This window comes from Neofelis nebulosa, chromosome 1 (genome assembly GCF_028018385.1).
Source record: "Neofelis nebulosa isolate mNeoNeb1 chromosome 1, mNeoNeb1.pri, whole genome shotgun sequence".
Lineage (NCBI taxonomy): Eukaryota > Metazoa > Chordata > Mammalia > Carnivora > Felidae > Neofelis > Neofelis nebulosa.
This window is the reverse complement of record NC_080782.1, coordinates 131759371-131786912: the sequence shown is the minus strand read 5'-3', so window position 1 is coordinate 131786912 and position 27542 is coordinate 131759371. Positions and strand designations below refer to the sequence as shown.

The following is a 27542-nucleotide window of genomic DNA, read 5'->3' as shown; positions in this document are numbered from 1 at the left end:
TTTGACCTAAGGGAAAAATTAATTTAATAATATATGAATGATTAATTTCTACGTTATTAGCTTAACATAGTGAACTAAATACTTAAAAATGGTTAAGATAGTAAATTTTATGTTGCGTATTTTTACCACAATAGAACCAAACATCAACAACAAAATGCACATGAGAATACTGCAGTAAAAAGCACAATTCTTTCCTGATAAAGTAAAAGAAATACAAAATAGATCAAATGACAAATCAGTGAGAAAACCAGTACTTCTTGAGCTAGTTTTCTTGCCATGTCCCTCAATACATTTATTTAAAAGGGAAAGAGTTCTGAGGCCTTACTAGATACACTATATATACCAACACTTAAACATAATACATAGTCCAAGCCTTGAGCAAATTTCAATGGACTTAACATTCACTGAATACTTACTATGCAAGCAGCACTCTGCAATCCTAACAAAGACACAAACTAATTAAGACCTAATTTTTGTCTTTAGGAGTTAAAATATGAAATTTAGGATAGTCAGTGCATGATAATGCAGGTGATTGAGTTTGTAGAAAACAGAAACTATTTGAAGATGTGCATGACAACAGCACCATGAAATGGTGAAATGGTTTAGTTTTGATGCCTGACAATAAAATCCTTCATTAAGAATGCAATCTCACTTCTCAATAGTTTAAAATCAAATTAGATGACAGGATCATCTACATGAGATGCTAGGAGGACAATGAGTCGATCGAAGTCATCTCAGAACAGGTTAAAACAAAGCTGTGTTTTTGGTTCTTTTAATGCTTAGAAAACAAAATAAAGTTAGATTTTCTAACTTTACATCAACTACCTAGATTTCTTAGGAAAAAGGATTATCCCTTAAATATACTCTAAGTAAAAATATTAAGATCTAAACCACTTCTTACTTGGTTATAATTTTGTGTCTCTTTGTCTCTCTTTCCCTCAAGTCCAGCACACAGTGATGGATGTTAAAAGATTTTTAACTAAATTGAACAGGAAAAGAGAAAACACTCGAAAAATCAGGGTTCCTTCATTTAAAATTTCTGGTAAAACTAGTAAAAGAAATCACCAAATTTGTAAATGTTGTAACTGTATCATTTTCCAAATTTTCTCAAGGATCAGGAAAAACTTAAAGTAGATAAAAACATACCAAATTTGGTATATAGGTCTGATGCTACTTAATATTTTAAATGTCACAGTAATGGAACCTCCTTCAGTATTTAAAAGCTTACATTTAAAGTTGAAACTCAAGTATATAAAACAAAAAACAAAGAAAAAAACAATTCAGCATTCTTTAGAGTTCTTACCACAATCATTTCTGAAGGCTCTAATACAAGACAATCACATCCTCTTTTTCCTCCAAACTGCTTACCAAAACTATAAAAAAAAAAAAAACAATTTCTTTAGCAAAGATTACAGATAAAATATATCATATAGGAAAAAAAAACCCCAAAATCCTAGATGTTAACCAAGAAATTGTAACCCTATCACATATGTGAATAAGATTTTCTTAAAAACAAAATCACCTTTCTTCTTGTTTACAGATATAAGTGATCTCAACAAAATTCTCTGTAAAAATTCTTTTAAACTATCTGCCTTCAACTTGTCTCTAAAGCTAATCATAAAAGGTACTTGCCTAATCTCAAGTTTTGATTTTGGTATAATGTTGAATTAAAGTAAAAACACCTAATAAAAAATGAAGCCACCACTATAGAGTACTTTTATGAAAATAAATTATTATAATATTTTGGGAGCAGTAATAAACAAAAGATACAAAGAACTTAGAAAATATAGCCACATTTAAATACATAAATAAATGTAGTAAGATAAAGAGATGATTTATTTTTCAAAAACAGTGTTGGGAGTCCATGGCTAGTTCTTTCATAAAAACTAAACTGATTTAGTTTTCAAAGAAAATATATTTCTACATTCTTTACCTGGGAGAAAGATTTCTCAGCAAATCAAAAAAGCGAGCACTCATAAAGGAAAAACAATGTTTCCATTTGAAAAGAGAAACTGATAATTTTAAAAAGTGGGGAGGAGGGAAGAGAATACTTGTTAATTATCTAAGAGACACAGTATTAACATACCTAATATGCAAACCACACTTAAAGAAAATTATAAAAGCAATCTAAAATATTACATCAATGAAAATTAAGTACCATGGCCAATTATAAAATATCTAAAATATTGCTCCAAAGTAACCAAATTAAAAAGTAACTCCACTAATCATGCAAAATAGAAAATATCGAAAAGTAAACTTAATAAAGAAATACAGAAGTCCTTTATAAAACATTATGCAATTTTATAGATAGACTGGAAACAGAGATTGAATAAAGAAAGTGACCTATCATGTACTTTTTTTTTTTTTTTAATTTTTTTTTTCAACGTTTTTTATTTATTTTTGGGACAGAGAGAGACAGAGCATGAACGGGGGAGGGGCAGAGAGAGAGGGAGACACAGAATCGGAAACAGGCTCCAGGCTCCGAGCCATCAGCCCAGAGCCTGACGCGGGGCTCGAACTCACGGACCGCGAGATCGTGACCTGGCTGAAGCCGGACGCTTAACCGACTGCGCCACCCAGGCGCCCCGACCTATCATGTACTTTTATGAAAAATTCAGTATTATAAAAATTTTAATTCTCCACATAAAGTTATATACAAATAATGGTTCATAACAAAATCCTAAGGTGCCTCCTTAGTGCACAGTAGGCATCATGTCAATCTTGCAACAAAATCTTAATATCTAATAAATTACTTCTAAACATAAAACTCACTTTTTTTTTCTTAAGCAGAACAGTCTATTTTTTGTTTTTTTCCCCAAAACATCACCTAATCATCTTATGCATAAAATAATTAGAAGTAAATTTGTCAAAGTTTGCTTTTACTGAAGATAGAGAAACAGGGACTAGATTTATTCTCCCACCTGAAAAAAAAACTAAAACATCAGACAAAATATATAAAACATCAGTTTCAAGACAATGGAAAACAGAAAGGACAGGGCTGTGATCCCTAGAAGTGAAAATTAAAAAACCTTCATTTACATATGAGCATTAGATCAGAATTAGGAAATTTCCTTCTCTATGTCTAGTATGCTCAAAATTTTTATCATGAGGGGGAGCCTGAGTGGCTCAGTCGGCTGAGTGTCTGACTCTTGATTTTTGGCTCAGGTCACAAGCCCTGCATCGGACTCTGAGCTGATAGTGCAGAGCCTGCTTAGGATTCTCTCTCTCTCACTATGCCCCTCACCCGCTGGTATTCTCTTTCTCTCTCCAAATAAATAAATAAACATAAAAAAAATTATCATGAACAGTTTTTTTTTTTTTCAAATTTTTTTTTGTTTACTAAAAGGATATGGCTTTTGTCCTTTATTTTACTAACAGAGTATATTGTATTAATTGATTTATGGATAGTAAACCCTCTTGCATTCCCAAAATAAATCCACTTACTCAGTTTTTAATACTTTATTAATATATTCCTGGATTTGGTTTGCTGTTATCTTGTTAATGATTTCTGCATGTATGTTCATGAGAGATAACAATGTATAGTTTTCTTGTGATGTCTTTGTCTGGTGTGTCAGGATAATATTGGACTCATAAAATAGGTTGTAAGTGCTCCCTCTTCCCCTATTTTCCAAACGAGTCTGCACAGGATAATTAACAGTGGTTTCTTAAATACCTGAAAACATTTACCACTAAAGCTCTTTGGGCCTAGGCTTTTCTATGTGGGCATAAATGTAATGATCAATTTCTTTACTTTTTATAAGTATAATCAAAGTTTCTCTTACACTCTATTTATGGCAATATATGTCTTTGTAAGATTTGCCCAATTTGTTATAAAGTGGCTCATAAAATTTTCTAATATTTTAATTTCTGTAGGACAATAATCTCTCTTCTTTCAAGCCTCATTTTGGTAATTTGTGTTTTCTTTTTAAAATGGTCAGTCTATCCCAAAGTTTATCAACTTTGTTGACCTTTTCAGTTCATTGATTTTCTCTATTGTTTTTATGGTTTTTATTCCAGTGATTGCTACTCAAGCTTTACCTCTTTTTCAAATTTACTTTGCTATTCTTATTCTTAAGATGGAAACTTAACATGACTGAATTGAGGCCATTTTTCTTTTCTCATGAAGGTGCTCCAAATTGAGTGCTGTGAATTTCCCTCCAGGATGCTTTAAGTGAAACTCAATATTTAACATGTGTTCGTTTTCATTCATTTCAAAACATTTTCTAATTTCCAATGTCAACTATTCTTTGACCTATGGGTCATTTATAAATATGTTGTTTAAATTCCCACATTTCTTTCTGGAATTGATTTATAATTTAATTCGAACATACTCAGAAAACAAACCCTGAATTATTTCACCCTTTTAAAACTTACTGAGATTTGTTTGATAGCCTAGAATATGCTCTATCCTGGAGAATGATCTAGAAGTCTGAAAAAAAAAAAAAAAAAAAAAAACACCAATGTATCAAAGTGGTAATTGTACCTTTCAAGCTAAATAGCTTTTCTAATTTTTCAATCTAGTGGTTCTACTGATTATAGACAGAGTTCTGAATCTCCAGCTGTAAGAGTTGAATTTCTAATGATCTTTTCAATTCTGTCAGTTTTTACTTCTTTTATTTTAGGGCTCCCATCAGAGAATATATAGATGGTAAAAACCGTTTTATGTTCCTAATATACTCATCCTTTTAGCACTATGAAAATTTGCTCTTAGTCTCTAGTAATATTTTGGATTTTATAATTGATTTTGATTGATATTGATATTACCCCTCCAGTTCTCTTATGAATATAATTTGCCTACTATATTCTTTTCCATCCTTTTACTACAAATGTATTTGTGCTTTGAACCTAAAGCATAGAACTGTATCTTGGATTACCAAAGAATCTGTTAATCTGTCCTTTAAGTGGACTGCCTAGACCACAAGTATGAAATTACTGACATGGTTTTCTACTTTTTTTGTAAATGCCTCATCTTTTTTGTGCCTCTGCTTCCACATTATTGCCATCATTTCTATTAAACAAGTGTTTTCAGTGTACCATTTTAATTCCTGTGATGATTTTTAAATGCTTTTTTGTTGTTAATTTTTTTTTTTATTTTTCAAATGTCTATTTATTTTAGAGAGAGACAGAGCTCAAGCAGGGGAGGGGCAGAGAGAGAGGGAGACAGAATTGGAAGCAGGCTCCAGGCTCTGAAGTTTCAGCACAGACCCTGACATGAGGCTCGAACCCATGAACCGTGAGATCATGACCTGAAATGAAGTCGGCCACTCAACCAACTGAGCCACCCAGGTGCCCCTGCTGTTGTTAAATTCTTAATAGTTAATCTAGGGATTACATTACGCATCGTCAACAAGGCAAAGCTGTCCATTCTCCCCACTTCCAATCAACAATGTACTGGAGATTAAAGCCAGTGTAGTAACACAAGGAAAAAAAATTAAAAGCATAAACAATGGGTACAAAGAAATAAATGTCTTTACCAGAGACGACTCATTCTGAGTGCAGCAAAACTCTAAGGACCTATAAACTTTCTTAGAAAACTTAGAGTGTATCAAGATCACAGGATATAACATCCACATATAAAAACGAACTAGCAATGTTTTTATATACTAGCAATGAATAAAATAAACATGAAATGAAGCAAACAATGCCATCCAGAATAGGATCAAAAAGAAAAATACTTGTAAACAGTTTAACAAAAACATAAGACCTCACACTGAAAAATGTAAAATATAAGTGAGAGAAATGAAAGATGTAAATGTAAGTAGAAACAATCCATGTCCATGGATCGGATAATGCTATGTTGTTAAGATTACAAATGTCCCCCAAGTAATCTAAAGATTCAAAATATTTCCAGACTTCCAGTTTCTGTTCTGGCATATAAGAATCTTAGAAATTGCTATCTGTCCTAATAACAAGTAAAAAAATGAACTAACTAGTAAGTCACCCACCCTTTCTTACCTCTGTAATAGAATTGAGATAACTGAGCAAACTGTTGCCCCCAAATTGAAGGGAACAGACAAGTATAGATAATTACAACCCAGAATAGCAATTTCTGCAGGCACTAGCGCCAGGATAAGAAAAACCAAACTATAATTGATGAACTGCTGGAAGCTCAGTGTGGACAACTCTGAGAGTTAAAAACTTCAGAGATACAGTCAACTGAAGGGGCCTCGACACTTTTGAGTTTTACCTCACTGATCTCTACCAGGATCTCAGAATATATAAGAGAGACCCTTGTACTTCTGGCGGGGGCGGGGGCAGAGGACCATTTTGAAACATCCTACAGTATTCTTTACTTCTTTTCAAGGTCTGCCCATCAGAGCCTAAGTGACCTTTAGAAAGGAAAATACTCAACCTTCCATAAGGAGAAAGGGAATGCCCAACTCCAGCCCACTCTACCAATCTTGACCCACTTCAAGGGGATGGTGGGGAGGGGGTAGAAACTGAGAAATACAAGGCAAGTTCAAAATACAGAGGTAATGGCTCACCAAAAGACTGAGATCTCATCACAGGACTATGAAATGCTTCCCCTCCTCTCACACCTTACCAGTATATTACTAAAGGCCCCCTCCTCTCACACCTTACCAGTATATTACTAAAGGCCTATTTATAGCAATTCCTTTTACCCAGTACATCATGTCTGGCTTACCCAGTACATCTACATCATGAGAAGGCAATACTAGAAGACAAAAGACACAGACGAAAAAGATCAAGCATCAGAACTAGACTATGATATGGCTAGGACGTATAGTAAAAATTATACACCACAACCAAGGAGGATTTAACTAAAGTATACAAGGATAGTTCAATATTCAAAAATCAATTAATGTAATCCATCACATCGACAGGCTAAAGAAAAACTACAGAATTATATCAATAGATGCAAAAAAAAATTTGACAAAATCCAAAACCCATTCGAGATAAAAAGCCAGTAAACCAGAAGTACACGGGAACCCCCTCAACTTGTTAAAGACTATTTAAAAAAACTAATAGCTAATAACCACTAAGATCAGAAACTAAGCAAGGATGTCCCCCTCAACCACTGCTTTTCAAGTAAGTTCACAGTGGAAGACCTAGCTAAACACACTAAGAAAAGGAAAGAGAAGGTGTAAGATTGAGAAGGAAAAGATAAAACCATCCTGTTCAGATAACATGTTTACCTATGTAGAAAATCTGGAGTAAGGGGGGAAACACCAAAAACACTTCTGGAATAAGCAATTACAACAAGGTCACAGGGTACAAGTTTAATATACAAAAGCCAATTACTTTCTTATACACTTTGAATGAAGTGGAATTTGATATTAAAAATACAATGCCATTTCCATTAGCTGCCCTCCAAAAAATGAAATTCTATGGTAAAAATCTACCAGAATAATGTATGAGACCTATATGATGAAAATTACAAAACTCTGATCAATGATACTGAAGATCTAAATAGGGCGCCTGGGTGGCTCATCAGTTTACTGCTCGACTCTTGACTTCGGCTCAAATCATGATCTCGTGATTCATGAGTTCGAGCTCTACATGGGCTCTGCACTGAAAGCACGGAGCCTGCTTGGGATTCTTTCTCTCTCTCACTCTCTGCCCCTCCCGTTTGTACTCTCTCTCAAAATAAATAAATAAACATTAATTTTAAAAAGTATAAAAAATAACTAAATAAACGAAGAGTGATTCCATGTTCGTGGATAGGAAGACTCATTGTCAGAATGTCATTACTTCCCATCTTGAATTATATATTCAGTACAATTCCAATTAAAATCTCATCATGTTATTTGCAAATACTGTACTGAAAAACCAATTCTAAAGAATACATGGACAGGCAAAAGACCTAGAATAGCAAATGCAATACTGAAGAAGAAGAACTAAGTCAGAAGAGTGACACTAACTGACTTTAAAATGTATCATAAAGGTACAGGAAACAAGACACTGTGGTACTGGTTAAAAAATAAAGGTATCAACAAAACAGAACAGAGAGCCCAGGATTAGATTTCCATGAATATGCTCAACTGATTTTGACAAAAGAGCAAAAGCAATACAGTGGAGCAAAGACAGTCTCTTCAACAAATTGTGCTGAAAACACGTCAAAAAACTGAATCTAGACACACATCTTACTCCCCCTCTACACTGAAATTAAGTCAAAATGGATCACAGATCTAGATGTAAAACATAAAACTCCTATAAAACATAGGAAAAAGCTAAATGATTCTAGGTATGGCAGTGACCGTTTAGTTCCAACATCAAAGGAACGATGCATGAAACTAATAAATGATACGCTCAACTTCATTAAGATTAAAACCTACTCTACAAAAGACAAAGTCAAGAGAATGAGAAAACAAGCCCCAGATTGGGAAAAATATTTGCAAAATCTCCATCTGAGTAAGGCTTGTTATCCAAAATACAAAGACACAAAGAACTCTAAAGTGAACAAGAAGAGAACTAAAAATACTTTTACCATATGACCCGGTAATCACATTCTATGGAATTTACCCAAAGGAGCTGAAAACTCCTGTCCACACAAAAAGATGCACATGGATGTTTATATCAGCTGTTCAAGAATCAACTTTCAATTCTTACAATTGATATTAAGACAAACAATACAACTGAAAATAGAGAAAAGGGGTGAACGCTTTTCAACAAAGTAGAAATGCCTACTAAGCACAAGATCCACAAAAGCACTGGTCACTACTGAAATGCAAATTAAAATCACATGGAGATGTCATTAAGTATACACTGAAACAGTAACAATCAAAGATTGCCAATACCAGGTGATGGAGAGGATATGGATAAACTAGATCTATTGTATGTTGCTGGTCAGAATGTGAAACAGTACAGTCATCTTTTAAACAATTTGGTGCTTTCCAAAAGTTAAATATATGCTTGTCATACAACAGAACAATCTACACAATAAATGAAAACACATGGCCCATATAAAGACTTGTAAGCAAATCTTGGTAACAGCATTATTTGTAAAAACTCCAAAACTTAAATAATAAAAAAGTTCTAATTTTTAAAAATTTCTATCTTCTGGAAAGAAGATAGATGGATGGCTAGACAAAATGGGGTATCTTTCTAGATTGAAGTACGATTCAGTAATTTAAAAAAATACGTGTTACAAGTGAGACGTGCTCAATATGGGAGAATCTCAAAAACATGCTGACAGAAGCCAAAAACAAAAAACTACTTCTAAATATCTACAGAAAGTATCTAATGACAGAAAGGAGATCAGATTAACCGCAAAAGAGCATGAGGGAACTTTTTCAGGCAATGCAAGTCAACTGTAAATGTCATGTACCAATGTACACATTTACCATAAATTATTCAACTGTGAACTTAAGATGGATGAATTTTATGGTATGCAAATTATACTCCAATAAAGCTATTTCAAGAAAACTGTCTTAAAAAACAGAAATAAATTTTTACCAACTTGGAGTATGCCAAGATTAATTAGAACACATAAGTATTACAATAAAAGGGGAAAAAATCATCCTTGAGGCTTTGTAACAATTAAAGAAGTTGCCACTGAAAACTGCAAAGGCATGAAATAGTCGAGGAAAAATATATTCAACAGATATATCTGTTAATTTTTATCCATGATAAGTAACTCATATAACTCAAAAATTAAAAGACAACCTCTAAAGAACTGAACCAACTTTTCACAAAAGAAGGTATGTGAATGGTTAATAACTACATGCAAAAATGCTAGTAGTTATCACAGAAATGCATATTAATACCACACAATCCATTACATACATAGCACAAGAGCAAAAATTAAAGATTAACCATATCAAGCACTGAAAAGGATAAGTAATGGGAACTCATAAGCTGGTGGTGGCAATATAAATGGTACATCAGTCAACAAAACATTTGGCAGTTCTTTTAACAAGTTAAACATGCCTACCATACAACTTAGTCACTGAAGTCTAGGTATTTACTCCAAGAAAAAAACACATGTTCAAAAAAGACTTGTTCAGAAATGTTCATAGGTGCTTTATTCATTATAGCAAAAAATTGCAAACAACCTTAATGTCTTTCAACAGTAGAATGTATAAACACATAATGGTACATCCATACAATGGGATACTAATGAACAATTTTATAAAATGAATTATCAATATACAGAGTAACATGAAGGAATCTCCAAAACATTATGCTAAGTGAAATATTTTAAATACAAAATGCTAGACAACTTATTGTTCCATTTATAAAAAATAGTGGTAAATGTGGGGTGTCTGGGTGGCTCAGATGGTTAAGTGTCTGACTTCAGCTCAGGTCATTATCTCACAGTTTGTGACTCTGAGTCCTGAACTGGGCAGAAGGGACCCTGCTTCAGATCCTCTGTCCCCCCTCTCTGTCCCTGCCCTACTCACTTGTGGACATACAGACTCTCTGTCTCTCAAAAATATAAATAAACATTTAAAAAAATAGTGCTAAATGTAATCTATTTACTAGAAAGCAGAAGAGTGGTTGCCTGATGATGAGGGTACAATATATTATAGATTATAAACTGACAACCAGACAAATGGCATCTACAAAAAATTTAGATCTATGAATACACTTGGTGAAAAATTGAATGCTTCTACCTTCTCATCCCTAATTCCCCTTCAATACAGAACAAGTAAATACTGTCCTCAGCACATGTATTTTCTATTTAATTTTTTAATGTTTATTTGTTTTTGAGAGAGAGAGAACATGAGCAACGGAGGACCAGAGAAAGAGAGAAACAACTTGAAGCAGGTTCCAGGCTCTGAGCTGTCAGCACAGAGCCCAATACAGGACTCGAACTCACGAACTGCTAAATCATGACCTGAGCTGAAGTCAGACGCTTAACCAACTGAGTCACCCAGGCGCCGCTATTCTCAGCCCATCTCTTCAACACTGTAATTTCTTCCCAGGGCAATATGACAGGAAAATGGGGAGAAGGCACATTTAAATTAGAGGAAAAAAAAGAAACTGTCAATTCACACATCAGTAGACAAGAGATCAGAAAAATCCTAAAGAATCTGTAAGACAGCTATTAGAATAACGTGAAATTTAGCAAGGCTACAAGATATAAAATCACACATACAACACCTCAACAGTGAAAATTACAAAACACTGCTGAGAGAAAACTACAAAACACTGTTGAAAAAAATTAAAGACCTAAACAAAAAGAGTGATGCACCTTGTTACTGGTTTAAAAGATAAACTGATAAGATGTCAATACTACCCTGAGTGCCTGGGTGGCTTAGTCAGTTGAGCATCCAGCTTCGGCTTGGGTCATATTTTGCAGCTTGTGGGTTTGAGCCCCATGTCAGGCTCTGTGCTGACAGCTCAGAGCCTGGAGCCTGGTTCAGATTCTGTGTCTCCCTTTCTCCCTGCCCCTCCCCTGCTAGCGCTCTGTCTCCTCTCTCTCTCAAAAATAAACAAACATTAAAAAATTAAAAAAAAAAAAAAAAGATGTCAATACTACCCCAAATGGTCTAACAGATTCAGTGCAGGTGCAATCAAACTCCCAGGCTTTGAGCAGCAGGCAAAGAATGTAAGATTAGAAAGGAAAAACAGTAGGAAAGTTCTCTTTACAGAGAGGGGGTACTCAAAAGTAAATGCCCCAGGTTTTTCTTTTTTTTTAATTAATAAACTTATTTTGAAATTCATGTGCAACTGCAAAGAACCTATAATGACCCAAACAATTTGGCAGAGTTGGGAGGACCCATACATTTTGTGATTTAAAGCTAGAGTCAGCAAGACAATGTAGCAATGGTACCACAAAAAAAATCAATCAGTCAATGAAACAAAGTAAACAACTGGGAAACAGATCCACACCGTCAATTAAATTTCAACCAAGATGCAAAGGTAATTCAGAGAAAGGACAGTTTTGTCAACAAACGGTGCTAGAGCAATTGAGTATGTATAGGTATGAAATGAGATCCACATATCATACACTATGTAAAAAACTAGACACAAATAGATCACAGACAAATCTATCATAGCATAATCTGAAACTAAAAAACTTACAGAAAAAATTATTTAAAAATTATGTGTAATCAAAGATTTTCTACCTACAACAACATAACTACAATCCATTAAAGAAAAAAACCTGATAAATTGAGTTTTATCAAAATTAATTTCTTCTGCCCTCTGAAAAGCAATCCACAGAGTGAAGAAAACATGTGTGTGGCACATATCTGTTAAAGGACTTGTGAAAAGCGTAAGGAACTTCTATAACTAAAAAATAAGAAATTGTACAACTCTACCTGCCCCTCCCAAATGGGCAAACGATTCAAAAAGACACTTCACAAAAGATATATAACTGACAAATAAGTACATGAAAAGATGCTCACAATCATTAGTCTTTAGGGAAATGTAAATTTAAACTACCATCAGATACTATCACATACCCACGAAGACACGTAACTTAAAAAGATTGACCTTAACAAGTGTTCGTGAGGAGGTGATACAGGCATTCTCATATATTGCTGGTGGGAATGTAAAATGGCACTTTAGAAGAATATGGCACTTTAAGAGGTTAAGTATCCCTCTACCCCATAATCTAGCTGTTCCAAAATATATACTTATATGCCCAAAATAAATGAAAGTATGTGTACACATGACGGGTTATAATCCATTCTCTTCCCATGTATTTACTCAAAAGATAAGACATCGTATGTTCACATAAAGACTTGTACACAAATGTTGATAGCACCACAAGTCAAAATAATCAAAAACAGAAAACCACCCAAATGTCTACCAGTAGCTGAACTGCAAAGAGTGGTCCATACAAGAGAATACTGCAATAAAAAGGAAATCAGATGAACACTAAGGGCACTATGCTGAATGAAATAAACCATACAGAGCACAGAAAGACAAATACTATATGGTGTCACATGGAGAGTTCCAAAACTTTTTTTTAAAACCTGATTTCAAATAAAGACTAAAATGGTGGTTGCCAGGTACTCAGGGGAGAAGAAATTACAGTGATGAAGGTCAAAGCGAACAAATGTGCAGATACAACAGTAGTGACTTCTGGTGATCAAATGTATAGTATAGTGACTTAAAGACAAAAGAAATGAAATATTGAAATAGTGATACATATCACAACATGGATAAATCTCAAAGTAATTTTAGTGTGAAAAGCTAGACAAGAGTATATATTTTATGTTTCACTTCATATAAAATTGTAGAAAATGTAATCTATAGTGACCAAAAAAATAATAATAGTAATTAATAATCCCTGGGGACCAAGGGAGCAAGGACGGATGAAAGAAAAAGTTTACAAAGGGGCATGAGCAATCTGGGGTGGGGGGAGGGGGGGGAGTGATGGATATGTTCATTAGCTTTATTACAGCACTGGTTTTACAGGTGTATGCATACACCAAAACTTACCAAACTATTTTAAACATGCACAGTTTAGTCTACAATTATACCTTAATAAAGTTGTTTAAAAAATTAAGAAAATAAAAACGCAAGCGACCAAATGAGATAAAATGTGTGCAAAACCTGTCACCTTGCAGCATCAATGTATTAAAGATTCCTACAAAATAATAAAGACAAACAGCTCAGCTTTGAAACAGGCAAAAAAAAAAAAAAATTTAATAGGCAGTTCACAAAAGAATATAGAGGAAGCCACAACCAGTAAGCACAAGAAAAAGTGCTCAGTATCACCAAGCAGGAAAATTAAAATTAAAACCACTTCACAGTGACTAGAATAGCTAAACTATAAGACTGACAATCACATGTTTGTGACTATGTAGAAAGAGCAACAGAACTCTTATACACTGCCAGTGGGATTTTAAAATGGTACAACTGCTATGGAATGGAGTTTAGCAGTTTCTCATAAATAATTTCTCTATTAACCTTCAAGACACATTATAAAGCTATAGTAATTACAACAGTGTGGTATTCAAGCAGGTATGAACAAAATCGGATGGAAGAGATTAGAAGCCCAGAAACAGGCACATCTGTGGATATTTATTTAAAAAAAAAAAATGTCGCATTCAACAAGAATGGGAAAAGGATACATAGGAATCCATATGGAAAACCATGCAACATTATCATACTCAAAAATCCACTCTAAGCAGGGGACCTGGGTGGCTTAGTCAGTTAAGCACCCGACTCTTGATTTTGTTTCAGGTTATGATCTCACGGTTCCTGGGATCAAGCCAGCAACAGGCTCTGCACTGACAGTGTGGAGACTGCTTGGGATTCTCTCCCCCTCTCTCTGCCCCTCCTCTGGTCATGCTCTCTCAAAATAAATAAATAAACATTAAAAACAATTCCATTTTAAGTAGATTATAGACATAAATGTAGAAGGAAAACAAGAAAGTGCTAGAAAATAATAAAGAAAAATATCTTCATGACTGCAGGTACCATAAACATTTCTTAAGCAAAGAAGACAAAAAGAAAAAGACTGAATTGCTCTGTATTAGAGTTAAGAACTTTCATTCATCCAAAGACACTGCTAAGAGAATGAACAATACAAGACACAAGGAAAATATTTTCCAACAAAAATAACCAAGCAAAGATGCTTATTCAGGATATATAGAGAACTTCTACATCTCAGGAACAAAAAGACAACGCATTACAAAAATGGGCAATGGATTTGAAGATGCGCTTGAAAAACAAAAAGATTATTCAAATAAAAATGTACTCATTAGCAATCAGTAACATGCAAATCAAAACTATAATGAAGTATATAAATTCAACAGAGTAACTGAAATGTATCAGGATAAAAAATAAATAAAAAGCTCGACAATACCAAATGTTGGTGAGGATGTGGAACAACAGAAATTCTCACACAATGCTGGTCAGAGTGTGTAAATTAGTACATTCGCTTTGGAATATAACTTGTAATCAACAGTATGTATATGTTGTTCATATGAACATAGACACATCCTGTGAGCCATCAATTCTCTGCGAGGTGTACCCTACATAAATTCATGCCCATGTGCATCTAATGTACAAGAATGTTCACAGCTGCTTTCCTAGTAACAGCCCTCAACTATAAAATGTAATGCTAATAAAGAAAAATGAATTAACTCTAACTACATAGATGCATCTCATAAACAACACTGGCTCAAAGAAGCCATACACAAAAGAATATCGTATGATTACATTAACACCAAGTTCAAAAGTAAACAAAAACCAAACTACAGTGTTTAGGTATATGTATCATCAGGCTAAAACTCTACAGATACCTAAGACTAATTAAAACCTCAAAAAATATTAACTTTGGGTGGTGGGGGGAGTAGGAAAGTTGATTTGAGGAAAGACTGCAGGCTGCTTCTAGGGTGCTGACAATGTTCAAATTCTTGTTCTGGGTAGTAAATAGGCAAATGTTCAAGAAATTACAGTATGGGGCGCCTGGGTGGCGCAGTCGGTTAAGCGTCCGACTTCAGCCAGGTCACGATCTCGCGGTCCGTGAGTTGGAGCCCCGCGTCAGGCTCTGGGCTAATGGCTCGGAGCCTGGAGCCTGTTTCCGATTCTGTGTCTCCCTCTCTCTCTGCCCCTCCCCCGTTCATGCTCTGTCTCTCTCTATCCAAAAATAAAAAAAAAAAAAAAAAAAAAAGTTGAAAAAAAAAAAAAAAAAAAAAAAAAGAAATTACAGTAACTCCCTGATATGCACATTAGGTTCCTATTAGGTCAGAAATAGAAAAAAAAAAAAAAAAAAGAAAAAAAAAAAGAATTTCTTACTCACATATGTATTTAAAAAAAAAACCCACGAAGATTTTAATAAATGTAGTTAGTTATCTATGTAAATGGATTAAATGGTGTGGAGGACACTGAAAGTGGGAATAATAATATTTAAAATACCTCTTGTTCTACTGTTTTCACTTTTGAATGGTACAAATTTACTTCAAAAAACTATCTTGAAAGTGTGTCTTTTAAAAAAAACACTACTATTTACAATGCTATTTACAGGTGATAACTTTACCAACCCAAGACTAGCAGTGTGCCTGACACATGTAGGCACTAAGTGTTTGCTATATGAATTAATGCCCTACTACTGGAGATATTCTCTGACTTCAATGTTGGTTCCCTTCTTCTAAGCCTAACTAATCCTGCTGATCTGTAGAATCCATTGCCACAACTGTTTCCCCAAGAAAGTTTTCTTTACAGGCCAAACAGACCCTTTTCAAACAAAAGAGTCATCCCAAACCAAAGTAAATCAGTATTTTGTCTTAAGGGTAGAGTCTTATAGAGAGATGACAATACTTATTTGCACCATAAATTAATGTTTGAATGAATAAATACACGCATTAAATTTTATTTAAAAATCACACATAATAAAGTCCTTGCTTTTTTTTTATTTAAAATTTTTTTAATGTTTATTTATATTTGAGAGAGGGAGAGACAGCGTGCACGCATGCGTGCACATGAGTGGGGGAGGGGCAGAGAGAGAGAGAGAGACACAGAAGCTGAAGCAGGCTCCAGGCTCTGAGCCTGATGCGGGGCTTGAACCTATGAACCATGAGATCATGACCTGAGCCAAAGTGGGACACCCAACCGACTAAGCCACTCAATTGCCCCAGTCCTGGCTTTCTTGAGCTTACAGATTTTACTGTAGCAACTATAAAGTGAACTCAATTCTAGAAAGAGACTAAATTCATTTCAGAAGACATTTACATTTCAGACTTGATTTTTTACTTATATACTTAGTTCATAGTAAATTGTAAAAAAATACTTTACTGATTTAAAATACATATAAAATTTCGAATGTCCTGCCCTCAGTGAAGTTTCTGAGATTTCCAGAATTTGGGACACAAAATTTCCCCTCCAAGGTGAAACACAACTTGCTGTATCTCATGCCATCACCAAACAAAAAAAAAAAAAGAGAGAGAGAGAGAGAGAAAAGGCACAATGCTTGGTTGGTTTTTTGGTTCTAGAGGTAACATATACTGAGTGTGCTACTTTGACCCATTTTCAGCGTCACCCACAAGGCTGTAAACAAATTCAAAATGGAGGATAAGCCACTGAACCATTGCAGTCTTATGAACCTGCACATCTAATGGTACGTATAGGGTCCATGGCAAACACAGATGCTCTACAGAAACTCTCCCAAGCACTAATATGAGAATGATAGTGCAGATGTCTACAATTTCTGAAACACTTATGATCTCCTCTGCAAATAACTATTATCCTTTTGAGAAACAAGCTCTGGCTTGCTACTGGGCCTTAGCAGACGCTGAATGACTAACCACAGGACATCAGATGACAATGCTGCCTGAACTTCCTATAATGAACTGCATAGTTAGGCACAAGTACCAGGCAGGGCAGTAGCCATCTATTATGGAAAATAAGAAACTGAATTTACCCAAGGGCTGGTAGGTAGATCAGACTCCAACATCAACTCCTATTGCAGTGCCTCCTCTACCTCAATCTATGCTTATGGCTACCTAGGGAATTCCTTATGACCAGCTGACAGAAGAAGAAAAACTGTGAGCCTGTTTTATCAATGGGTCTGCACCCAAAAGTGGACAGCCAAGAGGTCACTCAGACATAACCCCCAAGGAAGATGGTAAAGGAAAATTGACCTAGAGAATAGAATTACAAGCAATACATTTAGTTGTCCTTTTTTCTGGATTTAGAGATGGCCGGAATTATTGATCAAAAGAGATTCAAGGGAAGTTACTAATGGTATGGCTGAAAGGTTAGGGACCAGGAACGAATAGGATTGAAAGGAAGATTGGTAACAAAAAGTCTGGGAAGTGGTATGTAGAAGGACTTCTTTCAGAATGGGCATAGACTTTCAATATATCTGTATCTCATATGAATGCCTGAAAGGCATCCACCGTGAAGGAGGCTTTAATAATGAGGTGACTAAAATGCCACGCTCTGTGGAAGTCAACCAAACTCTTCCCTCAGCTACACCAGTGCTTGTTCAATGGGCCCATGAATACAGTGGCCATGGTGGCAGAGATGGAGAATATGCAGGGCTTAACTGCTAATGCTACTGCTAGGAACCTAATCTGCCAACATGAGAGATTAACAGAAAGTCTCCTTATGGGTACCAGCCAGCCACCTAGGGCCAGATTATTTACAGTGAACTTTCCTGTCATGGAAGAGGCAGGTATTTGTCCTCATTGGAATAAACACATATTCTGGAAATGATCTACATTCCACATCCATAATGCTTCTGCCAGCACCACTATCCATGGGCTCACAAAATGCCTGCTCTACCATCCTGGCACTCTAGACAACACTATTTTTGATCAAGGCACTCATTTTGCAACAGCCTATGTACAGCAAGGGTTTCTGTCTCCCCCAATAACCAGAATACACAGATCTGACATTCAAGGCATGGAAGTAAGAGCGGCTCTTCTCACTACTATACCTAGTAACTCATTCAGAATTTTTGCTGCCCATCCAAAAAACTTTGTTCTGGTTTTGAGTCCTAGTGCCCAAAAGAAGATTGCTTCTATGAGGAAACACAATGGTTCCACTGAATTAGATACTTTCACCTGGCCAATGAACCAACAGGCAGGGGAAGGGGTTACTCTAAAGGCCTGAGTAATTGATCGCAATCACAAGCACAAACTGAGTTGCTGCACAAAATGGGGGGATTCCCTTAGGCTCCCGTACTGCCATGTCCACTATTCAAAGTTTATGGAAAACTACCACCACCAACACAACAGAGCAGGACATTTAAGGACCCGTCAGAAATGAAGATTTTGTTAACATCATCAGGTAAAGGATGCAGAACGGATGAATGTCTGGCTTAGGGCAGAAGTACTGAATGGGTAGCTAAAGAAGGAAGCCAGAGGTACCAATTACAGCCATGTGACCAATCAGAGAAATAAGAAATACAGGATTTTTCCTTTGTTTATTGCATTTATGTCTGTATTTATGTAAATGTTAACCATTTTCTTCTTCCTTCTGTTTCCCTTATTTAAGTATAGTTTGGTGGAAGCGAACTTTAGTCTTTGGTTAACAGAATTTTCAAAAGCACTGTGATGCACTATATAATTAATATAACCAGTAATGATTGTCAGGACTGTGCAATTCCTTATTTTAGGGAAAAGGTAAGAAATTCTTCACTGGTACGAAAGACAGCTGTATCTTTTAAGGTGACAACAGAGTTGTTTTGTTGTTGGATGGGAGTTCAAATTTGTTTAGAAGCATCCATGTAGAAGCTAAGGAACTCAGAGTGGACTGTGCCAGTTATCCACTGCCTTTCAATTGGAAATACATTCATGCTGTTTCAAATCTACTTTCCAATAAAGGATCTAGATTCAGTTAACGCTATCCTTCTGCCAGCTGAAAATGTTAAAGCTTTGTCAGTAGAGGGTGCTAGCAGAAGAACAATGCAATAGAAAAATTGTCTTTCTCAAGGGGAAGGGAAGGGAGAAGTGCACCAGTGTGTGCGTGTATCAAGGCAAAGGAGGTCCTGTCCCCAGCCTCAGGGCCCAACCACACCCTAGCAGGGGGAGGGGAAGTTCTCTGGTCAGTCCTGGTCAGCAGTTCCCTTCCTGCCAGCCCTGACCCTATGACTGAGGACAAGGTCTGGCACAGGCAACCCAGTGAAGTTCTCCACTACCTACTGGGGCTACAACTAACATACTTCCAACAAAATCTGAAATCATGGGGAGAGGGCCCCCCTGCCAAATTTGTTCTTTACTTGGGTACTCTCCCTTAGTTCCTTTACCCTTCTTAGTGCCTAATCTCTTAAATTAAACTGTCCATGTTCGAATTACTGTGTGGTTTCTGTCTCCTGACTAATGCAGGGAATATCAAATATTTTTAATAGAATAAGCTATACTTTTATGAACTAAAATACTACTATCATTCTTCGTATACTAAGCAGTGTTCATATTCTGTTGGTATCATAATAACTATATCCCAATGTTACTATGCTATAATAATATTGAGAAGCCAAAAATTACTTAATACTTCATATATGCTAAGCATGTTCTAAATTTATCTGCACTGATTATTAAGTCTAACAATCACCCTACAATGACGTATTACAAATATGGCTCAGTAAGTTAAGCATCCAACTCTTCCTTTAGGCTCAGGTCATGATTTCATAGTTCATGGGTTCAAACCCTGCATTGGGCTCTGCACTGACAGTGTGGAGCCTGCTTGGGATCCTCTCCTCCCCCGCCTCTCAAAATAAATAAAGCTTTAAAAAAAAAAAAAAAAAACCTAAGAAAAAAAATATGTGTCAAATGAAAAATGTGCATCCCCTACCCGGAAATGTTTATTTTTTTAAATTTTATTTTTCTAAGTAATTTCTACACCTAATATGGGGCTCGAACTCATGACCCTGAGATCAAGGGCTGCATGCTCTATCAAATGAGCAAGCCAGGTGTCCCCAGAACTGTCCTTTAAATGATTAAAAAAACTTCTATAATGTTTTTTGTGAAGTTCATGATGGTTAGATTAATGTACCATGAGTTTGTTGTTTAAAATGTCACACATTTCTGTCACTTATTTTTTTTTTTTTAGTGTTTATTTTTGAGAGAGAGAGAGAGAGAGAGAGAGAGAGAAAGAGCAGGGAAGGGGCAGAGAGAGAGAGGGAGAGAGAGAGAATCCTAAGCAGGCTCCATGCTGCCAGTGCAGAACTCAAACTCATGAAACTTGAGATCATGACCTGAGCCTAAACCAAGAGTTGGACTCTTAACTGACTGAGCCACCCAGGCATCCCCATTTCTATTATTAAAAAATTAAGCTTTGTTGTCCTTTTTTTTTTTAATGTTTATTTATTTTTTTTTTTTGAGAAGGAAAGAGTACACGTTTGCTCAGGGAAGAGGCAGAGAAAGAGAAGTAGAGAAAGAATACTGATGTGGGGATTGATCTCACAAAACGAGATCATGACCTGAGCCAAAATCAAAAGTTGAACGATTAACTGCTTAACCAACAGAGCCACCTAGGCACCCCATACTTCCTTGTCTTGATATAAATAACGGTGAGTTATTGTGGTTGATTAATGGCTACAGAAAGTCTTAACAAATTCTTGACCATTCATCACAGCAGACAAAAGAGAGGAAATATTTAAAAGAACAATACTAATATTCCAAAAACTTAACTGTAATCTCTATTATTCCAGCTTATCCTGTTTCAGTGGCTAACTCATTACAAATTCATTAATGTGAATCTCAGAAACACAGGGAAAAAGAAACAATAGCCAAAAGGCTTAAATAACCAAGAACGACTCTGCATTTTATTTGTTAAAATAGCAGATGCTTTGTTTTATTCTATTGGTTCTACTGGTTCAAGAAGCACAGACTTCATTAAATCAAAAGGCAACCATGTAAAGTTTCAGGACTCCAAGACAGGAATTTAAAAGTGGCATCAAAAATCACTGGGGTGCCTGGGTGGCTCAGTTGGTTAAGCATCCGACTTCAGCTCAGGTCATGATCTCGCACTCCGTGAGCTTGAGCCCACGTCAGGCTTTGTGCTGACAACTCAGAGCCTGGAGACTGTTTCAGATTCTGTGTCTCCCTCCCAATCTCTCTGCCCCTCCCCCACTCATGCTCTGTCTCTGTCTCAAAAATAAATAAATGTTAAAAAAAAAAAAATCAAATGATCCATAGCATCTATCAAATAGACTATACCTTGATATTTAAATTTAACAGTTTTGTAACTAACAGCTACAATTAAGTCTTACTTCAAAAGTCTAAAAATCTCTTCTAAACATTATTGGAAAAAAGTCACTAAAAAATTACATTTTTATGCCACCAATTATTTTAAGAGAGAGCGCATGAGCAGGAGAGAGAGGTAGAGAATCTCAAGCAGGCTCCATACTCAAAGCAGAGCCCGACCTGGTGCTCGACACAGGAGCCACCCAGGTGCCCTAATGTCACCAAATTTTAATATGAAGCCCCCAAATCTTAAGAACTAACAGAACAAATTCTAGAAGAACACCCCATGTGACCATTTTTCCAACCACCTTTCTCTTCTTTTACCTATTAATTATGATGGTGATAATTAACAATGACTTATAATAGCCAGGCACTAGCCTAAGAGCTTTATATATATTAAGTCATTTATTTCTCAAAAGTAACCTACGAAATAGGTTCTAGTATTGTCCCCATTTTACAAATGGAGAGTGATTACATAATTTGCCCAAGAAATAGTAGAACACAGACATGAACTCAAGCAGTCTGCCTCTGGAGGTCAATGTTTACAGACTTCTGTTCAGAACTTTGAGTAGCAGAGCTTGCTAAAAACCTCAAAGAGACACTTAAAGTAGGTGCTATTATTATACTCACTTTACAGACAAGGAAACTAAAATATGTACAAAATCATATAAATAGTAAATGATAAATCAGGACTTTAACCTAGTTTGCCTGACTCTAAAAACCATTTTCTTAGCTATTAACATGTATCACCCTCCCTGTAACCATTAATATTAGCAACAAATCCAAAACGCATCAGATAAATCAAACAAATTCCATATAAAACTAAAGATCAAATCAAAGTGAAGATACTATGTCAAGACATAAAGAGCACACCCTCAGAAATAAGAAATACAGGTTGCTTGCTACTATTTCCTACAGAATCAGCAAGTAAACACATTTATAAGATACCTACTTAGAAAAATTATCACCTACTTAGAAAAATTACACATCCTACATAAAACAGTTTAACACGAGAGATAAAAAGTTGTAATGTTAACGTTGTCTGCCATATATTCTAAGCAGCAAATGTAAACATACCTGCAAGGAGGCAAGACCATGGAGTCTTTCATAAGCACAGATCCAGAAAGCAGGATATACCAACATCGGGCAACAGTTTCTGAACTGTTCAAGTAAGTAAGTTAATGAGTAAGTAAACATACACATTTCACCTGTTACATCGATTCAATACAAAATACCTAACATGAAATATATTCTAATATCACAAATCATTAAAAATTAATGGAATTTTGGGACATAGTGCCTGTTGCTAAAAAATGTACCAACTTATAAGACTATGTTCACGTGGGAAAAAGTGTAATCACTATCTTAAGATACAGACTTCAGAAGAATATGTTTACTAGCTCAATCTTATTAATTTGATCATTAGCATCACATTTTTCAATTTTGTGTAGTGGATAATATTTGATGAATATGAAAACTTAAAATTCTGTACTACACATGCATATCATAAAATCCTATACTAATAACTTATATATATTAAAGACAATATTTGGAATTGACCACTTCATCAATATTGTATCTTCACTCAACTAGAAAGTGAACCATAATCTATCTATTTCTTTTAAATTTTATTCTGACATACACAAACAAAATACCTTTTATATGTGTTTCAGGGATAAAAGAATACCAGATGACTCAAGTCTCTCAACATTTTAGTTAAATCTCTAATGGAAACCCAGCATCTTGTTAGATCTTAGTGTATAAACTTATCTTTCTGTCCTCTCAAATATCTTTATTTACCATACCTAAGGTTTTAATTAATTCCAATCTGTAGGAAATTTCAGTACCTGTAAAACAAATCATTCCTCTGACATGGAGAACTATTTATCTAGCTATCTACTTGACATGTCAACTTGAATGTCTAACAGAGAACTCCAACTCAACAAAATCTACCTATTATTTCCTTCAAGCTTCTATTTTTTGTAGTATTCTCTGTCCTCAGCGAACACTGCTCTTCTCCATCCAGAAACCTAGGCTTCCAAAACATTCCACACAGCACTCAGGGTAAGCTTTCTATGTCAATCCTAATGCTCACCATGAGAAGGGAAAATTCTTGTCAACTTTCCAGGAGACACTTCAAAATTCTCTTTAATTTCTTCAAATCTTCACTGAGGGAAAATGTAGATGGCTGCAAATTTCCTAGTTAAGGTTCCTTGCTTAAAATTCTACTTCCTTACTCTTGTGAAAGAGGACTTACAAAGTCAAGAAAGAATAAAATCAAAAAACAATCTGCCCAAAATTAAGACAGAACTAAGTTATAATTGGATGCCACCACAAGCCTCCAATTTTTATCTCACTTAGCTGAAGTGGTCACAAAGTTATCAATTAATTCTATTATAAATGCAGAAAATCCTGAATTTCACTCCTACCACAAAGAGAACCATGCCAACCCATGAATAAGAAACTGTTTAGACCTTACAAAAAATTTCACACTCAGAGCATGGTGTGGTAATGCATTTGGACAAGTAAACCCAAGCAAAGTAAAATACTTTAGTGTCGGCCATTCTATCTTCTTCCTTTGGCCAAACAAAGGAATCAAAGAATGAACCAGACCAAGGAAGGAAGGCATACTTAATGTTGTCAGATCTTCTATCTTCAAAGGCTTCAGATGCTCCTAAGATAAAGACCAAAATACGCTTAAGATGGCCTCCACCTGATTCTCCAGAACCTTCTCTTCCTGTTTCCGCTTCTTTCATCAAGGTGCTTGCACACACTGATTTACTTTCACTTTTTCTACCATGTTGCTTAAGATCAACTACACACTCTTTTCTCTGCCTTTACCAACCTCTGAATTTAAATTCTTCAGTTAACTTCCACATTCTTTGCAAGTTATCTTATTATTAACCAGATACAGAGTTGTATAACTCTTCATATTTTTTAAATAGTGCTGTGGTGCCTGGGTGGCATGTGACTTTTGATCTTGGCCTCAGGTCAAGACCTCACGGTTTGCGAGCTCAAGCCCAGAGTCAGCCTTTGGGCTGACAGCACAGAGGCTGCTTTGGATTCTACCTCTCCCTCTCTCTGCCCCTCCCCAACTCGGTCTCTGTCTCTCTCTCTCAAAATAAATAAACTTAAAAAATAAAAGTTTTACTAAGGCAAAATTTAAATACCATAAATTCGCCCATTTGAAGTGCACGACTCAATTTGCAAGAAAACTAAAACAAATGTGCAAAGATCACCACAATCCGGTTTTAGAACACTTCTGTTTCCTAACCAATAATATGCTCTCTGCATAGATTTGCCTTTCCTGGACAGTTCATATAAATGGAATCATATAATATGTGGAGGTTCTGTCTTGCTTCTTCCACTTAGCATGTTTTTGAGGTTTATCCATGCTGCATTATAAATCCATGTTGCCTTTATTCCTTTTTTACTGCCAAATAGTATTCCATTATACAGATACATGACATTTTATTTATCCATTCATGATACATTTTGATTGTTTCCAGTTTTAAGCTGGAAATACAAATAGTACTACTAAGAACATCTGTGTACAGTCTTTGTATGCACGTGTTTTTATTTCTCTAGCATAAATAAGTAAAAGTAGAATTACTGGGACAAGTGGTAAAACTGTATGACTTTCTGGGACACTGTCAAACTATTTTCTGCAATGGCTATACCATTTAACATCCATATCACTAACATATGAGGATTCCAGGTGTTACCGTATCAGTGCCAATACTTGGTACTGTCTACGTTTTTTAATGTAACTATTCAAATAGCTCTGTACGAGTGACATCTCATTAATTTTTTGTGTTAATTTTGTATAGTGTAATGTAAGGGTCTAAATTAACTTTTTGCAAGTAAATACTCAACACAGCATTATTTCCTGAAAAAACTATGCTGACCTCCTTGAAATGCTTTAACATCTTCATCATAAATTGTACATTGGTGGTTGGTTCCTTTTTAATCCTCAATCATATTATAGCCACAATATGCAAAGATCTTACCTGGAGGCCATTAAAAACAAACTGTTCATAATTACAAGGGTTTACTTCTGGCCTCTCAATTCTCTTCCACTGATCTATTTATCTATACTTTTCTTTTTTTGATAGCACTTAAATATGTGTAACTTTTAATTAATTTTCTCTACTTGACTAAACAATAAGCTCAATAAAAACTGTGTCTTCGCACCATTCTACACCAAGGTAAGCATAAAGTGTAGCAGAAAAATATTTAATAATAAATGGATCAACAGATGGATGAAAATAGCTATTAAAATTCCTATGAATCCAGTTTAATGCTTTAAAAATGGTAAATGTAATGTGCTGGTAATGAAACATTAAACTCAATACTATCTCAAAATACCTGGTGAATCTATATAATAAAAGAACTCACCACTGCCAAAATTTTTAGACGGAAAACAGGTACAAATAGTTTCATCATCTTGAGAATGGGAAAGACTTTTTTAAATAGGACATGCAAAGCATTAATCACAAGAGAAAAACTAGCCAGAATTAGAAAAATTAGTCAGAAATTTCTACTCTTCAAAAGATGCCTTTAGCAAAGTGAAAAGGCAAGCCACAGAGTAGGAGAAGATCCAAGAAATAGAAGTATCCCAACAAGGGACAAGGATATGGAATTTATAAACAATTTCTACTAATTGACAGAAAAACTACAGAAAACCCAATTAAAAAATGGTTAAAAATTCAAATCAGGTTTCATAAAAGGGCTATCAAAATAGCCTACAAAAACATGAAAATCATTCATTATTAATAAGCATGGAAATGTAAAATAAAATCATAAGGAGATAATAAAATGAAGTATGTGAGTCAGATTCTAATGTCAGATTCTCCTAAATTTGGTCACACACATTTCCTATAATTCTATTCCTAAGAATATGCCCTCAAATGTTCAGGAATGACTATATAAAAGCACAAAAAGACATGAACAAAATGCTCATACAAACCTTACTATCTACAAAAGGAAAAAACTGGAAACAACCCTAATATCTATCAACAGTAGACAGGATAAACGAATTGTGTTATTTTCACACAGGGTGCAAAGCAGTGCAAAAAGACTAAAGTAAAAACTTGGAAAAATCTTAGACATGTGTCAAGTAAAAAAAGCCTGACCCAAATATTTTTATCTAAGTGGACTTCAAAAAGAGGTAAAACTAATTTATGGTGCTATAAGTCAGAAATGGATTACCTTTCTAAGAGAGCTGACTAGAGCCTCGGGAGAGCAGATATGTTCTCTCTGTTCAGTTGCGTATTAGTTATTAATACATAATATTATATGTATTTATTAAACTTCACTGCACTGTAAACATTACATGCACCTTCTATTTCAGTGTATGAATATATTACAATCTGCTGTAAATAAATTCCTTCCAAATCAAATGAATTTCAACGCTAAAAGTCAAAATTTAAATATTAAAGCTATTAGTTTAAGTTAGTTAAGAAAATACTTACCAAAAAAGAATTTGATTGCCACTGTATCTCTCATAGCGTGCTCTTGCAGACATTAATCTAACATATTAAAAAAAAAGTCAAAAATTTAAAATTATTTTATCTTCAATTTTGTTTTAAAAATAGTGTTATAATTATATACTTCAGTAGACAATGATCGTATCTACCACTAACTTCTTCACTCAACTACAAGAATTTAGAAATAGGGACATCAAATGCAGTATTTTCGAAAACATCCATTGGATAATATTAAGTGGCAACAAACAAAATCTCTTATGTATATTCTATAACCTGCCAATTCACAATGCATAATTTTCCTTTTCTATTATGGAAAAATACACATTTGTCTGATTCACTACTGAATCAGGTTAAGAAATTACTGGTAGAAGTGGGGCACCTGGGTGGCTCAGTCAGTTAAGCATCCAACTACAGCTTGGGTCATGATCTCAGAGCTCGTGAGTTCGAGCCTCACATTGGGCTCTGTGCAGACAGTTCAGAGCCTGGAGCCAGCTTC

General features: G+C 35.1%; 1 protein-coding gene across 14 annotated transcripts in view; it reads right to left on the bottom strand.

The window, feature by feature from the left end:
* RAPGEF6 (Rap guanine nucleotide exchange factor 6) overlaps window positions 1-27542 on the bottom strand; it is a 191051-nt gene that overhangs the window by 142653 nt on the left and 20856 nt on the right. For 10 of the 14 annotated variants that reach the window (XR_009257722.1, XR_009257730.1, XM_058716651.1 and 7 more), the window contains exons 3-5: window positions 27032-27088; window positions 22635-22718; window positions 1304-1373 (exon numbers count right to left, since the gene is read on the bottom strand). Coding sequence is in view for 12 of the 14 variants with exons in the window: in XM_058716651.1 (XP_058572634.1) it covers window positions 1304-1373; window positions 22635-22718; window positions 27032-27088 (211 nt within the window). In the remaining 2 variants the exon portion in view is untranslated. The other 4 variants (XM_058716205.1, XM_058716347.1, XM_058716138.1 and 1 more) reach the window with 4 other exon arrangements.